Source organism: Cnephaeus nilssonii (assembly GCF_951640355.1).
Source record: "Cnephaeus nilssonii genome assembly, chromosome: 4".
Classification (NCBI taxonomy): Eukaryota; Metazoa; Chordata; class Mammalia; order Chiroptera; family Vespertilionidae; genus Cnephaeus; species Cnephaeus nilssonii.
In genome coordinates this window covers 66,972,196-66,989,777 of record NC_137075.1, presented here as the reverse complement: position 1 = coordinate 66,989,777, position 17,582 = coordinate 66,972,196, and the positions used below count along the sequence as shown (strand labels likewise).

General features: G+C 41.4%; 1 protein-coding gene across 3 annotated transcripts in view; it reads right to left on the bottom strand.

Moving 5' to 3' along the window:
- MAP2K5 (mitogen-activated protein kinase kinase 5) overlaps positions 1-17,582 on the bottom strand; it is a 269,269-nt gene that overhangs the window by 84,931 nt on the left and 166,756 nt on the right. For 2 of the 3 annotated variants that reach the window (XM_079768368.1, XM_079768370.1), the window contains exon 17: positions 3,854-3,883. The exons of the other annotated variant lie outside the window; for it this stretch is intronic. In XM_079768368.1, the coding sequence (XP_079624494.1) occupies positions 3,854-3,883 (30 nt within the window). The remainder of the gene's footprint in view (positions 1-3,853; positions 3,884-17,582) is intronic. 3 annotated transcript variants of the gene reach the window in all.

Sequence of the window (17,582 nt, the reverse complement as noted above, 5' to 3'; positions counted from 1 at the left end):
TTTAAATACATTTGTATCTGTATTATCTTACTTTCCTGTGGCATCTTGCTTACCAAATTTCCAAATGCCAGAGCTGGCGCATCCCCTGAGAAGTCTCCTTAATGGATTTACTATCATCCTAATGCAGGGAACTACTGTAAAGTTTGAATAAGGGATGATGATTTTTAGCATGCCATCTTTTTTATTTCTCCTAAATTATGGTGTCATTAAACAAACCATTGCCCACCATCATGTTTTTTAAGTCAACTGAATTCGGATCTACATGATTAACTATACACAGCTCCAGTCCTTGTCCAGACCTGCACATCTTACCAGATTACTATTAAAGCTAAATTGTTCAAGAAATTGAGATACTCTCTGTTTGCAAGATGCTTTAAACACAATTTTTCATTGTCCTATTGCAGAATAAGCTTCCCAGGCACCCCGAAATGAACGGTACTGGGGTCAGTTGGAGCTCTGGGGCCCTCTGATCCTCCTGTCACTCTGCTAAACACATGGTAAGAAAGCAAAAGGCCTCTAGGGAATGGTCTTGTCATCGCCTACAATGGCACACCCCTCCCATGTTCAGCACTTTTCATCTACACAAGAGGCCTCTCTAGAGCAGAGAAGACAAACCAAGAGAAGTGAAAGGCTTGGTGGTGCTGAGGGCGAAAAGCAGTGGATCCAAACAGCCAACCAAGTTCAGAGTACACAGGGCCAGTCATTCGGTCTGTTACCTGCAAATCCTAGACCCAACTGTACCCATTCATCACTGAGGCAATGGGTGTTGCCTCTCTGAGCCTGTCTGCTCTCCTGGAGGCAGGGAGTAACGGTCCCTGCAGGGTGGATACACAGCCAGTCAGATAACAGAAAGTGTCTGGACTCCATGTGGAAAGGTGCTAGATGAATCTAAGACATCACCATTCCTAGTATAAGCTACAGTAATAAGACTGCATTTTTAGTGGTTCTTTGCCCTTCTTTTCTATAGCATCCTGCACTGTATGCCAAAGGCCTAAAGGAAACAAAAATGGATAGTATTTTCAAATACCAAATAAAAGCCCAACCCACAAAACAGTGAAATTCATATAAAATAATTATCTCAACAAAAATACAGTCCTTTAACCTTTATGTTGGTCCCACTGATTCTCCTAGATATCTTCCCAGCACCCCTCCCTTGGCTGCATCCCCACTGGGTATACACAGTGTCGCCCGCCGGTGTCACCGTCACCAGCAGGAAGAGGCGATGCTAATGACGCTGTCAGCAGCACTGACGCTGGGCTGGGGGAAGGAAGAGTCTGAAGTAGCCTCTCCTCCCCACTCTCACCTCTGCTCAGTGGATGCTGGGCGCCAGTTGCGGCTGGCAGGTTGCTGAGCACATCCTTTTGCAATCTTCAGATTGACGATTAGAAGTTGTTTGTGCTACAGCCCAACATCAAGGCCAGTGGGGTGGCCCTTTGTACTTTTCTGAGTGGTTTTATATCCATCTCATTTGATCTGCAGACTTCCTTTAATCAGATAGGAAAGGGGTGACAAATGGGAGGCAGTCCCCAGCTCGATAAATAGAACGCTGCTTTGACTCTATGGCTGCTTAGGAAAGAAGTGAGTTTCCTACCTCTGGGGGTATTCAAGCACAGTGTGGATGTTTGCTTTTCAGGTATTGTAGAGAGGTTTGATTCAATGATGTTTAAGATCCCTTCCAATCCTGAGACTACTCCATTTGGGATCCAACGGCACCAAACCACCTGCAGCTCCATAGTGAGAAAGCAGCTGTCTGCTTGCCCCATTTATGAGGGAAGGCTATCTCAGAGTGGTTGGGGGTTCCAATGAGGTAATACGGGCTAAAGAGAAGGTATTATTGAATAATCCAGTCTCTGTGACACTATAAAAATAAACACTTTTCTTCAAGTGCTGTGAGGGCAAAAGAGAGGGGGCACAAAAGGAATTTATCAAGTACTCTTTCCCCATCTTCAGTCTATAGTATAAAGCCTGTAAAATAAATACCAACTCTATCAAAAGTCATTATTGATTCTAGCAACAAAGCACACAAACTTCTGTTGAAAAATCTGGGAAATAGGCCTGATGGTATCAAAGCTGCTTCTATTATTTGAAGCAAAAGTCCCAATTTGATGGCAATATTCTACTGTGATTCAAGAAGCACAGTCCCCTTGCCCCCCACCCCCCTACTGTGGCATAAAGGTTATTGCTAACTAAGGAGTTCAGCACATTAGAATTTTCCAACTTCCACTTGACTGATCAAGTAAACATATACTTACTTAGACATTCAGGGAAACAGTATTGCAAGGGTATACAGCCTCCTCCCAACTCTGACCAGAGCCTTCAAATGCTTCATTGGTCACATGCAATGGCAACCCGTTTCTTAGACCTATCACCCAGTCTCACCGATTAATTACCCGAGACATTTGGTATCTCAAGAGTAGAGCTACATTCTCAATCTTTGGCATATTTATTAGATTACTTACAAGTTTTCTACTACGACTTGTCTGAGATAGTGTATATGACCTCTTGTCTTGATTTAGTACATTTTAGGGGATTTCACAAATTGGCCAAACAGTGAATTGTTTAAAAATTAGTGACACAATAAGAAGCTTACCGAGATAAATATTCTAATGAGCTATAAATCCTGAAAATGTGGTTTTAATTTGATGGGCTACCTAGAGCTAAGCAGCTAGCTGTACACACTACAATCTCACTAAATGCGAGCATGCATGCCAACAATCGTGACATTTCAGACTTTCTCTTTAAGGAAAAGATTATGTTTAAACAAAGAAGCCTATAAATGTGAAAAGTGAGACTAACATTCTTGAACCTAACAGCTTCTCTTCGACTTCTCTAATGGCTTTAACTGTAAAAGAAAAAGAATACAAAACAGACATTTCAGCAAGTGAAGGGTCTTTAAATGTCTACATGGGTACCAGGAGAATTTGCTTAAAACCACTTAAAAAGATGGTAGAGAGAATGAATCCCATCCTATTATTCAATAACCATGTTTGTGATGCATCTGCATAATCTAACCATGCATAAATTAGTATGTGTAATACAACACTTATTTGCATAATAATAGCAAGTTAATAGATGCTTAAAGAGCAGAGACCAACACCACCTTTAAATCAGACATGCCTCCAGGCACTTTGGCCTGTACAGACCAAGATGCCAGAAAAACAGTGAGCAGCAACCAGAGGAAAACAGTCAAACCATTCATTTTTCATCCCTCTAGACATTTCACTTATTTCTCCACATACACTGGGGAATCATTTTCTAACCACAAAATAGCTTTATATTTTAAGTGCTAGCACTCATCTTTAATAAAAATCTTAAAGAAATTTAAAGGTTATCACCAGCAATGGTAATATAGTGGATAGTTTGTTTTCTTAGAAATGTGAATAGGAAAGGACACAATTTTTAAAAATATGTTCAAAATCATACCCACATAAAATTGGGGGTCCACCTATTTGCTTAACAAAAATGAGGACCTATTTAGATATTTTTACCTTTCATCTCAATCCTTTAATTCAAACAATTTTAATGAATCCAAAAGCTCAAGAAAAGGCTGTGCCTCTCCCCAACCTCAATATAAGCATGTGGTACTGGGTTAGGATAAGGGAAAACATCACCAATGTCACACAAAGGAAGAGCACGATGATAGCTTTCAACCTTTAACAAAGAAAAAAAATCTGGAGTTTAAAAAAAATCAAAAATCAATAGAGACTTCTAAATGACTCCTTTAAGATATCACTTTTCAATTTAACAGGACAGATTTATTTGTATGTGGCTCCAATGTTCACAATTGCTCCCCGCACCTTCATACATAGGAATGAATGTCACAGTGGCAAACGGCAGTAATGAACAATCTTACCTGAGGATATGGAAACCTCCCAAGAGCAAGCTGGGAAAGGAAATAATATTTGTCTAGTTATAGATTTGCATGCAGGGCAGATCTCCTTAAGACAGACAAGTGTTAAATTTCAGAATTGCATCTAGCAAATATAAAAAGCTCAAAACCGCAAATGCACGAACTAAATTATTATTGTAATTACATTGAGTTATATTTAGAATGAACATTTTCAATGGACAATGTTACATCCCCAATAAAATATTCAAATTTTAACAACAAAACATTATCCTTACTGGATGAAAGAAGGTTTACAGATTAGCCAAACAACATACATTCATAACGCATAGTCACAGACAACAGTGTGATGATGGCCAGAGGGAATGGGGGTTAGGGGGGCGGCTGGGGCAAGATAGAAGGGAGAGCAGGGGCTAGGTAGAGGTGGGCAAAGGGGGAAATGGGGACATCTGTAATAGCATCAACAACAAAAATCAAGTTAAAAAATAATCAGCATGTAAATAAAAACTGGATGCTGAGTAATATCTTATTAAGTTAGCAAAGTATTTATTTTAATGAGCATTTTAAATGGCATAAAATTATCCTTATGTGGTTTCTCTTAGGAATATTCTCAGCTATATGGGCATTATTCATATTTATATGTGTGTGACAGTTTCTTCCAAACAGAGATACAAAACTATAGAAGGAAACTATGGGCTTTTCTTCTTGTAAAAGGGAAACACCTAATTGTTCCTACCCCCAGCTCTTAGAGTTTTAATTGCAAGTATACAGATAGGAAGGGTTGTAGGAAATGGGAAAGTAAATATGAAATAGAAAATTTTGCCATTATTTTAATTTATTTGCTAGTTTTTTCATCCATTTTCTATCCATAGTTAGAAGAGCTACTTCTAGTGGGAAAATGGCCAGTTGGGATTGAAGTGGGAACTACAGGTCTAAGTCTAACACTGTGAAAGTGAATCCTTAGAGCCTCCACAATTTTGCTTGATTTGTAAACTGCTCTGTGTTTCTAGACCAGTCACTTAATTTTGGTCTTTGGATCCTCACCTATAAAAACAAAGTGACGGGACTGGTAGTAATAGGATTGATATAAAGTAACAAGATAAAATTAACGAAGATATCATAACTTATTTAAAAAAATAGTGGCAACATTTTGCATAATGTGGCCCATTCTCAGGCCTAAAATCCTTTATATGTATTTGTAACTACTAAGTAGAATCGCTACATCAGGGAACTTGGGAGCTGGAATGGATCTAAGAAAGTATCAATCCATTTTACAGATTAGAATCCCAGAGTCCCATTGAAGAAGTCTGCACACAGTTTACCAGAAGCCAAGGAACTGACCCTCAAACCTGCAACTTAACCCAGTGTTCTTTCCAGTGTACACTGCTTTTTTAGATCTTGATAAGTCATACATTTATTTCAAAGACAAAGACACTGCTAAACATTTTTAAGCTCCTCCTTTTGGAATCATGTTTAGAATCTTTTCAAATAACAGGAGAACACTTACCTCATTTTATTAGAATTGCATCTAACAAAATTGGATGATCAAAAAGCTGAGGGGTATAATTTTAAGTCCAATTATAATTACTGCTGTGTGTTTCTAGACCAGTCACTTAATTTTGGTCTTATATAGGTTTCAGGTGTACAATTCTATAATACATCATTTGTATATTGTATTTTGTGTTCACCACCCCAAGTCAAGTCAAATCTTCTCCCATCACCATTTACCCCCCTTTTACCCTTTTCTACCCCCTCCCAACTCCCTTTCCCTCTGGTAATCAGTATCTGTGTCTGAGTTGTGTGTGTGTGTGTGTGTGTGTGTGTGTGTGTGTGTGTGTGTTTATTGATTTTAGAGAGAGGAAAGGAGAAGGAGAGATAAAAACATCGATGAGAGACAATCATTGATTGGCTGCCTCCTGCACGCCCCACACGTGATTGGGGATTGAGTCTGCAACCTGAGCATGTGCCCTGACCAGGAATCGAACTGTGACCTCCTGGTTCACAGGTCGACGCTCAACCACTGAGACTGAGCCATGCCAGCTGGGCTGTGTCTGAGGTTTTTTTTTTTTTTTTTTGCTTAATCTCTTCATCTTTTTCACCCAGCCCCCCAACTCCTCAGGCCCTCTGAAAGCTGTCAGTCTGTTCTCTTTATCTATGAGTCTATTTCTATTTTGTTTGTTAGTTTATTTTGTTCGTTAGATTCTACATATAAGGGAAATCATATGGTACTTTTTCTGAATGGATTATTTCATTTAATATAATACTCTCCAGGTCCATCCATGCTGTCGCAAAAAGGAAGATTTCCTTCTTCTTCTTCTTCTTCTTTTTTTTTTTAACAGCTAAGTAGTATTCCATTGTGTAAAGGTACCACAGCTTTTTTTTTTTATTATTCTCTCATCTACTGATGGGCACTTGGGCTGCTTTCAAATCTTGGCTATTATAAATAGTGCTGCAATGAACATAGAGTACACCCAACTCCATTTTCAAAGAATATTTTGTTCCTTACTAAGGATAGACACAAAGGTACTGAGATTAAATTTCAAAGCTCTAAAACCAGTTTGAGCAACAATACTGTTATAGGAACAAACCATATAGCTATGTAAGATGACTACTTTGAAAGGGCCAACACTCATTTGGATGTGTGTGTGTGTGTGTATACACACACACACACACACACACACACACACACACACATTCTAGGGGCCCAGTGCACAAATTTGTGCACCCTGAAAGGAACTGTGGGCCACGAGGCTGCAGTGGGCACAGGGGCAGCTCTCGGCCCATCCTCTGTGCCCCTGCCTGGCCCCTCCTGCCATGGCCCCTGGTCCCCTGCCAGCAGCCCCACTCCCACCGCCACCACTCCCATGCACTGATGGCTCCAGCCCCACTCGCACCCGCTGATGGTGCAGCGCCAGTAGGGGATGTGAGTGGGGCTGGCACTGTCAGCGGGTGCAAGCGGCGGCTGCTGCCCCGATCACCCTTCAGGAGCAGGGGGAAGTGGAGAAGCCCTCAGGGGTGATTTGGGCCGGCAGCTGCTGCTCACACCCACTGACGGCGCTGAGCAATCGGGGCCTGTGCCGGGCACCAGGCACCGGCAGCGGGTGCGAGTGGCAGCTCCAGCGCTGGCAACAGGTGCGAGCGGGGCCGGCACCTGCAGCAGGTGCGAGCGCTGGGTGGAACCGTGGCATTTGGGAGCAAAGAATTTTCAGTAACCGCCAGAGGCTCACCCCAATGACAGTGACTGGCGCCCTGCCTTGGTCTGGAGCCCTTGCTCACCTGCTCCACCATCAGGCCACAGCCAACACCCACCATGTTCCATGTTCTGCCACCTGCTGCCGACACCCGCCATGTTCCATGCATGCCCCCTGGTGGTCAGCACACATCATAGCGACCGGTTGTTCAGTTGTTCTGCGGTTCGGTTTATTTTCATATTAGCCTTTTATTATATAGGATATGGAATACCTGATACACTTTATTACCTTGTACTCATTTCTTGTATATTCAGAGTTCATTGACTTTCAAGATATAAAGTTATAATATTTTTTTATTTGCTGGATATCATTAATCCCTTCAAGTATACATAACAAAAACATCACAAGATGGGGTAAAGGAAAGAGAAAGTGAACGTTAACTAAACTCCTTTTGTGTGATTGTGTTTATACTGTTACTAGAGGCCCGGTGCATGAAATTCGTGCACGGGAGGGGGGGTCCCCTCAGCCCAGCCTGGCCCCTCTCCAATCTGGGACCCCTCGGGGGATGTCCGACTGCCGGTTTCAGCCCGATCGGGCCGAAACTGGCAGTCGGACATCCCTCTCACAATCTGGGCCCAATGGCTCTTAACTGCCCCCCCCTGCCAGCCTGATCACCCCTAACTACCTCTGCCTGACAGCCTGATTGCCCCTGACTTCCCCCCTGCTGGCCTGGTCTCCCCCAACTACCCCCCCTGCCAACCTGGTCGCCCCCAACTGCCCTCCCTGCCGGCCTGGTTGCCCCTCACTGCCCCTCCTGCCAGCCAGGTTGCCCCTCACTGTCCCCTCTGCCAGCCTGGTTGCCCCTAACTGCCCCCCCCCCGCCGGCCTGGTCACCCTTCACTGCCCTCCCTGCCAGCCTGGTCACCCCTAACTGCCCCCCTGCTGGCCTGGTTGCCTCCAACTGCCCCCCCACCAGCCTGGTCGCCCCACGCAGCCTGCTGGTCAGTTGTTTGGTTGTCCCTCGTTAACCCCCCTGCTGGCCTGGTCGCCCCATGCAGCCTGCTGGTCAGTTGTTTGGTCGTCCCTCACTAACCCTCCTGCCGGCCTGGTCGCTCCATGAAGCCTGCTGGTCAGTCCTTTGGTCGTCTCTCGCTAACCCCCCTGCCGGCCTGGTCGCCCCACGCAGCCTGCTGTTCGGTTGTTACTGTGAGGGCATCATGACCAATTTGCATATTATCCTTTTATTAGTATAGATTACTTAGGAAGGGGAGGCACTCAGTTCTCCACTGTTCCCACTCCACCCCCATCTAATGTAGGTCATTGATTTGCTTTATTTTGTAAAGACAGTGTTTCTGGCTAACGAGAGTGTGCCCATCAATTCAGGAGGAGTCACTGTGGTCTATTGCGGTGGTGATGGGTGGAGTAGGCATTTGAACCATTCTGTACTGAAATGACAGCAGTGACAGCTTTTAATGTCTTACATTTACTCTGTAAGACACCACCATGCAGGAGAACACAGACAATTCAGTGCAGGCTGGTCAGCTGGGAGCCTCTGGGCCCTAGTGGGCTTGGGAACAGGCGGCAATGCTTGAACTAGTGAACTCGTCATTCCTGGGACTGGCTTTGCTTTGTGTGCACTTTCCTGACATCCATGGAATCTCAGTCCTACTTGTCAATGACAGTCCTCGAAGAACTTCTAAGACATCTTGCAGGTCTAACCTCTTTTGAGTCAGAGGACAGAGACTGGCTCCTTGTTCTTGACCAGAGCAGCACAACAATAATTTCCTCTCTCATTGTGTCACCACTGGGCTGCTCCAATACAGGTCCAGGATTCCAATTCTGCAGCAGTGCAAACTGGCAGCAGCACCAAAGCAGTCATTTTAAGGCCCCAGGAGAGAGAGCTGCCTTCTATGCGTGTCCTGTCCTTCCAGGTTTAAATCAGCTGCAGTTTTAGGTTCCACACTATTTGTCTTGTGGCAAAATAGAAGAAAATATATAGCCAGGCCCTCCAACCCTTTTTATCAAGTTCAATTAGGAGAAGGTGAAAAGGAAAAGGGTTCCTAGCAGATATGACTGCATGAAGAACAGGCTCTTCATGAGGCTGTCAAAAGTCACAATAACCATGGAACCCTTACGGGGAAGAGGGAGCACATTTGCTATGACTGAACGTTTCAGAGACAGGAGAATGGGGGCCATTCTGTATCTTTTACCCCTACTGGTCTATTAATCTACTTGCATTTCCCCGGTTTTTATTGTCAAGGTATTATAAATTAGGAAACTTATAAAAAAGAGTATGTAATCTTCTCTGAAATGGCCTGCAGATATGTCACTGTACTAAATGTGTTTCAGATTTAATGAAGCTTTAATGTCCTTTTTAATTTTGCCTGTTTCTGTATCACCAGGGGTCGGGCAAGGCAATCAGCACTCAAGAGGGTGGTTTGGTTTAAAACTAGGGAAAAACTCATTTGCTTATGAGTTGCACTGTATTTTCTTAATTAAATTTACTGAGTAAAATGGTTTAAGTTCAGCCAACCAATGACCTTTGTATGTAGATTTAGATTTATAAATAGGTTAACAGTTAAAGAAAAAAAAAATCACAACAAAGCAAACAGATTAGGGCTAAGCCAATAGAAATCTTTGCTCTCTTTATCATCTTTACAAAAGGAGCATTTAAATATAGGCAGCTTAAGTCCGGTTTAAAAAAACACATATTGAAAAATGTGGACTCACATAAGCGCCAGCAATTCATCAAAGGACTCTCACATTCTTTTCATTCCCAGGAGTGGACAGGCTCACATGGCAAAAGATTTGGAAAAGCTTTATTTATTTTTGGGGTGGTGGAGGTAGAGCTAGGGGAGGTAGTGGATTCTACTTAATGTTAAATTAAAAGTGCACTTTAATTCCAAACACTTAAGATTCAGCAAACTGCTAAATACTCTGTTCCTAGTGGGAGATTTACAATGTAAAAGGCAGAAAAAGAATGCTTTGAAAACATTTACCATTTGGGAATATATTTAAATAACAGTAAACCACTAACATTTCACTGTAAAACTAGGATTGTTCCTTAGTGTCATCTTATTGATCTTTGATTTGTCCAACGTAATTTATGAAGAACTCTTGTGTTAGTAGGATTTGAGTATGTTTGCAATTTAAATGACAAATGTATGTGTGTGGGGGTGATCATAACATTTGCCAAATGCATGACAATGCATGATAGAAACCTTTGTATGTTAACAAAAAGTTAGAATGAAGATATTTACTTACAAAGCAACAAAATGGCTTCTGTTAATAATAAGAATAATTATTGCCACGAAGTCATAAAGAGAAAACATACACTGTAGCCAGAAAGTAAATGCAGGACACAAATTCAGAAATTCAGGATATGTTCTTGGTGATCATTTCCCACTTAGAATATCAACAATGTGGGAGTAGTTTTAAATTTACAGTTATGCTGAAGAGCACTGAATTTTTAATTCTTAATTTAGGCATATTCTATGTTTCTCGGCATAACTGCAAGTTGAAAATAAGCATCTTTAACATAGCTGATGATCTAGCTGAAGGAGGACTTTATAGTCTGAGATGTTCAGAAATTTGTTCTTAATTACCCTGTGTACATTTCACACAATTAAATTTCCATCTAAGGATTTTGCATTTAGATTGTGCATTGCAGTTAAACCTTCATTTTACAGAAATGCAGCAGCTACTTTGGAACATTCAGACACAGGGAACCTTTAAAAAATCAGACTTAACTACTGGATTATATAAAATTCCCTAGGTGAGATTTTATCCCACGACCAATTTTCACAGTTCTAGGGAGAGAGTTTAAATCAACTGAAACTATGCTGGTGAAGAACCATAATAAATATTAAATACCTCAAAATCTACCCTAAGATTTTACTCTTCTTCCCATGTATCAATTTCACTGTCCTCTCACTGAATGGTTTAAAAACAATCCAAAGGATATAACAGCAATTTACCAGCGTTAAAGTGCTTTGGAGGTTAAACTAACAACAAAGAACACAGAAACACAAAGCGTCTTGAAGTAGGGTTTCAATTAAATGTAGAGGATTTAGTAATGCAGGACCAAAAAAAAAAAAAAAAGAGTTACAAATTAATTTAATCTTCTGCCTATAGTTTGCAGCTGCACTCCAAAGTGTCTAGGGCTTAAGAACAAAGCCTTGAAAGGCCTCGGAGTGAGAAAAGCTTCAATTTTTAATGTATAACGCCATTAGCTGATAACTTGTGGAATCTGCAACCCCTGCGGAGGGGCATAAGTGCGAGTAACAGAGACTGATGAAGTGACATATTTGTTCATGTCTAGAACTATGAGGAAGAGGGTTATTACTAACACCATCAGGCCCAACAGAAATATGCCCTAATAACCTTGGGGACCCTCCATGTTATCAGTTCTCACTGTATCAAATATATTAAAATCAAAACCTAATTCACTTTAATTAAAGACAATTAGTTTGTTTTACTATTATTGTTTTAACTTGTATGGTATTTTAATACATTGCAAATTAAAGATGCAATAATAAATATAACGAAAGCATCAAACTGTGTATACCTTTTCACCCATGCTTGGTGAAATCAGCTTATCCCTGGTTTCTATTTAAGGAAATTCAAGGATGCCATCATTAAAAGTGGTGCAGAAACATTTTATTCTAAAAAGAATACAGTGCATTATGCATGCCTTTTCCTTATTCAATGTATACTTCTTTTCACATAACACTTTCCTATTAACTCTCAGGATTTCTTTAACACAAACAGAAGTATGGCCCAATGGAGGCAGCAGAAGCTTAATTAATTTGCCCAAGGTCATACTGTAGGTTGGTGGCAAAGCTTGTTAGATTACTAGGAACTCTGGGCTCTACAGATGTTTTGGCAATGGCAAAGGACCCTGTCTACAAAGGCCCAGAGATTTCTAGTGCAGTGGGTGAACCACGGCAAATAACTAATTACGCCTGTGCAAAAAGTGCCAAGTGCTCCCGGGAGCTCGAAAGTACCATTTTCTTGGTGCAGAATGAGCCTAAATATGAAGTCCCATCAGGACTGCGTCTTAGCATGTGCCAATATTTTAAACAGAAGTACTCGTCCTCAGCAGAGTCCACTGAGAAAAAGAAAATTTATTTTAACTTAAGGAGCCTAAACAGAGTAGCACAGTGAAATAATTCAAGCAATTCTCCATTATTCAGAAGGCCTTCATTCTAGCCTAAAGATTACTATAATAATGGAGAAAAGACAACATTACAAATAAATGTTTCTAATAGTGTTTTGTTTTTTTTAAATTAGAAATGAGCTTATTACAGTGGACACTTAAATGGGGAGAGGGCAACAGTAATTCACAAGTACAATATCCTAACGCTGTTCCTTTAATTGCTTTATTTGTTTCACTGTTAAAAATGATTGCTTGCTGTAGCCTAACCATGAATGCTGAAAAGCATGATACATTGAGGTCTCAACCTGGGCAAACTGTACCTAAACTTACACTTTATTGCAGCTTAGTTCACAATCTTCACCTAATATAGGGTTATATCCCAGTGCAGCAGGAGGATAAATCATCCTGGAATATTACTCCGGCAAAGTTTAGCTGTGACTGGAGCATATGTGCTTTCGAGCCACTGAAGCAAAGGCCCATAAAATACACTAATTACTGGAAGTTATGGTCACTGAGTGATTGATAGCGTTCTGCAAGGCAACTTCCTCATTTTCGGCTCTTCTGACGGGGCTCATCCGCCACACAGCAATTATTAATTCATGACCCACCCCTCAGGCACTGGTACCTTTACTTCTAATTCTCCTGCTACCAAACTACTGCTACAGCTGGACACTGTCTTTCTTCATTTTGATGGCTGGGTAAGGATGATAAAAAGTAGGTTTCATGCTAAATGCTATTGTTTGAATCTTTAAACGGTACATGGTCTTTCTAACCCTACTGTCCCAAAACACATAATTCTCCTTCCTGTCCATAATGCTATTTCACTTGCATAACTTTCTTTTTTTCTTAAAAACAAGTATGCTTATGTGTGTGTGTGTGTATATATATATGTATGTGTATATATATATGTATGTGTGTGTGTATATATATATATATATATATATAAAATAAAAGCATAATATGCTAATTAGACCGGACAGTTGAATGACCTTCTGGACGACCTTCTGGACAAAGCCAGGTCTGCAAGGTCTGAGGCAAGCCACTGCGGCTGTGAGGGCTGAGCCCCTTGCACGAATTTCATGCATTGGGCCTCTAGTGTGTATATACACATACATAGACACTAGAGGCCTGGTGCATGAAAATTCATGCACTGGAGGGTGGGGGTGGGTCCCTTAGCCCGGCCTGCCCCCTCTCACAGTCCAGGAGCCCTCAGGGGCGGGAGGTGACCCGGTGATCAGGGGAAGGCGACGCCCCATCACACCTCTGCTGCTGCCACTGCTGGAAGCGCAAGCCTCGTCCAGCCCTGGTTACCTGAGCCTTGGGCAGCCCTGGGCGGCTGGGCAGCCGCCATCCGAAGCTTGCCTGTGCCTTGGGCCAGCCCTGAGTGGCTGGGGGGATGAGGGGACTCGGGGACTCTGGAGGCAGGTGCGTGGAGCAGGACTCCCCAGGTGGGTCTGGCTGGGCTGAGAGGACTGGGCGCTGCCATCTTGTGGCTGTGGGCGCCACCAGGGCGTGACAGTCAATTAGCATATTCCCCCCTTATTGGCTGTGGGTGTCATCTTTGCGATGGTGTGAGGGTCAATTAGCATATTCCCTCTTTATTAGATAGGATATATATATGTATATTTGTATGTGTGTGTATATATCAATCTATCTATATACTATCTTAAATCAAAAACTCTTACTGAATTAAGCTTTTGGTTGAACAGTGTGGTTTAAATGCAATATAACGTCATGTAGGTCACAGTAACTATGAGACAGCTAATTGATTAAAAAAAACAACAAAAAAAGAAAAAAATCAACCCTCCATTTAAAGAGACCCACTTTGTCAAAAGCTTTGAAGACACTAATTGTTCCAAGTTGATTTCCATTAGTAGCTCTACTCAGAGCAATGCTAATTAAAATATCTGGGTATATAACTATATCTCTAAAAGTCACTTAAAAACAACTGCAAAGGTGCCTTTATGATGTTCTGTGCACTGAAGAAGTAATCCAGTGAGAGACTCTGAATTAAAGACAGACAAATTTCAGTCATGATAGATAAAATCAAATAATCTACTTTTCTAATAGAAAAATGGATGTCCTTCAAATTTTTGCACATTCAACATGCAATACTAAGGGTAGGTTTCCTTATCTGGAATCTGAGATGGTGAAACAGATGAAAAGATGGAACTCCAAGCTACCTATCTATCCTTCAGGACTTGGTTCAAATTCTTCCTCTTCTTCTCTCGAGAGTTAGTCCCAGAAGACAATTTTGAGGACAAAATTCATACCACTCTCTGTCTATACCACTCACCAGGCAGTATATCACATCCTGTATCTGGTGGCAGTTCCTAGTATTCTACATCTTCCTGTGTCTCTAAGGTCAGGTAAATTAGAACTTGTTGAAGGGCAAACTCTAAGCCATAAACTTCTATATGTTCTCCACGACACTAGAAATAGTATTTTGCAGTATGTGGATACTAAGCATTTGTTGATTATGGTAACACTCCTGATGGGGAAGTCTCCTAGAGCCTGGACAACCTGGCAGTGTATAGTGTGGTGATTTCTACGCTACAACGCTTTAATGAACACAGTATTCAAACTCTTTAGCACTTGAGGTTCATAGTCTCAACTAGCAAGGCCCTCTTACACATCACTGCTCGGAATAATCACGTTCACACATTTAAGCATTATGATTAATTTAGGTGGCTTATTTCTTATTAAAGACTAAAGGGTTGTAAGACGAGAAAACATTACTTAACTGCCCCCAAATCCATTTCATGTACTTAATAAACATTTTGATCTCCATAGTAAGAAGTAAGAAATGACACTGTTTCAATGTTTTTGTAATGCTGACCTGTGTCCCAGACAGTGGGCAGCTTTAATCATTACAGGCCCTAGAGACCCAGCTTGGGGTGTTGTCTCCATTTCTAAACTGCTTCCTTGTCGTGCAGCTGTGGGCACCTAGGAAAACACCAGTACTAGGGTGCATAGGGTGTAGTCTACTGAGCTCAATGTAGCCTGCACTTCTATTTCTAGACACTTCAAAGTCAAGGGAACATAATATTCTCACACTTCTGGCCTCTGTATGTGCTACTGGTTGAGAGAGAGAGAGAGAGAGAGAGAGAGAGAGAGAGAGAGAGAGAGAGAGAGAGAGAGAGAGAGAGAGAGGATTTCTATCTGTTGCACTTTTACTTACCTTCCTCCCTACTGGTCAAGGGGCTCCAGAGGGCAATGTTTGTATCTTTACTGCAACTACATAATGTTTAGATGGAGTCTCACCTATCCACTTTTTAAAAAATTATAGCAGAAGTATTAGAGATTAGGTTAATTTTTGTATTTTTAATAAATAAACTAAACCTTAGTTTCTGAAAAACAACAGCAATTGTACATTTCAAAATATGGTAAAACTGAACCAGCTATAGGGATAGAGTAGGTAGCAGCTATAGGGATAGAATAGGCAGCAGCTATAGGGATAGAGTAGGTGGTCATCCTGTGAAAAGCAGTCTTGGCTGATGAGCAGAGTCACAGCAAACCAGCCCTTTCCTTTCTCTAACTTCCTGCTCATTTATATTCATCATTCATATTTTCTTTTTCTCAAACTACTTGATCTACTTTTTTTCTATAGCATAACGAAAGAAGCAGACTTTAATCCAGAGTCAGGATACGTGACTGCTGCTACCTGGTCTAGTCATTTAGACTTCCTGAGAAAGTCTGTTAATTTCTCTGGACCTCAGTTTCCTTATTGGCAAAATGGGAACACTGGTGCTCATACAGTGGAACAATCTTGGGTGCCTTAAATTACTGATTTTTCAGTCATTTCCCATTACAGTGGGGAGAAGCTTAAATGAGATGAGTATAAAATGGCTTTGTTAAATGTTACGTACACATAAAATGTTATGTTGTTATCCTTCTTGTTAGAATGACACTGAGCAAGACGTCAACAGCTGGGAATCAGAGGGAAGAACACTAGACTTCGCATGAGAAGCCCCAGATGCTAGGCTTTTCTGTTGAGTATTAGCTGGGTGCCGTGACTGTGGGCACGTTCTCTCCCGTCTCTGGACTGAGCGTCCTCACTGGTAAGAGGAGGGATCTGATTTTAAAAGTTCTAAACTCTCTCTGCTAGTAAAAAAAAATATTCTAGTCTCTAAATATAAGATAGGGTGGTAAAATAATTTTCTAAGTAAGTGCTATACCAATATTAAAGTTATACATTTCAGAACCAAAGTATGGCCTGTAGGATCTTGAAATTCATGTTTAAAGCCAATTCTAGGTCAATAGACTTGAGTGTTGACAGAACTTTGTAAGCAGTGGTTTTTAGCACTGGGTGTCTCAAAGGTAACAGCAGTGCTTCCCCAATTCATCATACTCAAAAGAATTCCAGAGCTGACAGATATCACTAGAAGACAGGCCTCTTCTTATCTTTTAGATCTTGACTCAAAGGTAGCTCCACACCGCTCAGTTACCCCTAAGAGATAACGCTGTTTCTGTCTAATAGGTTACTATTGTCAAGCACCTGCTTTAAAACAGATTCTGTGAAAGCTGGGACTTTGTCAGATTCATTCACAGCAGTGTCCCCAAGTGACTAGCACAGTGCCTGCTACATGACTGTCACTCAACAAACATTTCTTGAACCACTAACAAATAAATGAATGCATCCTATCTAACCTTATACCTGTCTCTTCTGTAAAGCATTTTCCCCTTAAAATAAAACAAAACCCTGAAACAAGTGGTTATTCAGTCACTCCTTAAATGCCCCCAAGGGATGGGGCACTTTTACCCCTAGAGGCAAAGACTCCACTGCGAGAGGAGGAAGGGTGCAGGGATCTATCAATTAGAAAATTCTTTATACTGAATAGACAACCAGAGGGTTGTTGTTGTTAGCTTCAGAAAGTCCAGGCTGCCAGTCATAAAGCAGCAGCCTGCCTCTTCTCTGCTGACCACCCTTCAAATGTCTGAGTATGGTTGTCAAACGCTTGCTTTGTCTTCTCTTTATTTCTTTAGTCTTCATATCAAGACTGTTGATTTAATGATTTTTTTAAAAGTCCAAATTGTATGTGTTGTGTGCATATACAATTTGAACATGTGCTGTTGGAAAAACTTTACAATGAGCCTGAAATCCATCAAAATAATAAAATGCTTAGCTGGGACTGCTAGCACCTGTTCCATGCTGTTTTGTCAATCTCCTGGGTGTTCACGATCGTTCTGAGCACAAAGCAAGCTCCACAATGCCTCATTCAGTGGGAAGCTCTTCACTTTGTCGGCAGTTTCACATTCACTACTGTCACTGACAACCCTGGAAAATGCACGTTTAGGCATGGTAATCTGAGACAGCTGGATCCCTTCACAAACCTTGCAAAGGGCTGAACTAGTCAATCCATCATATGCCAGAGGTCATTTTAAC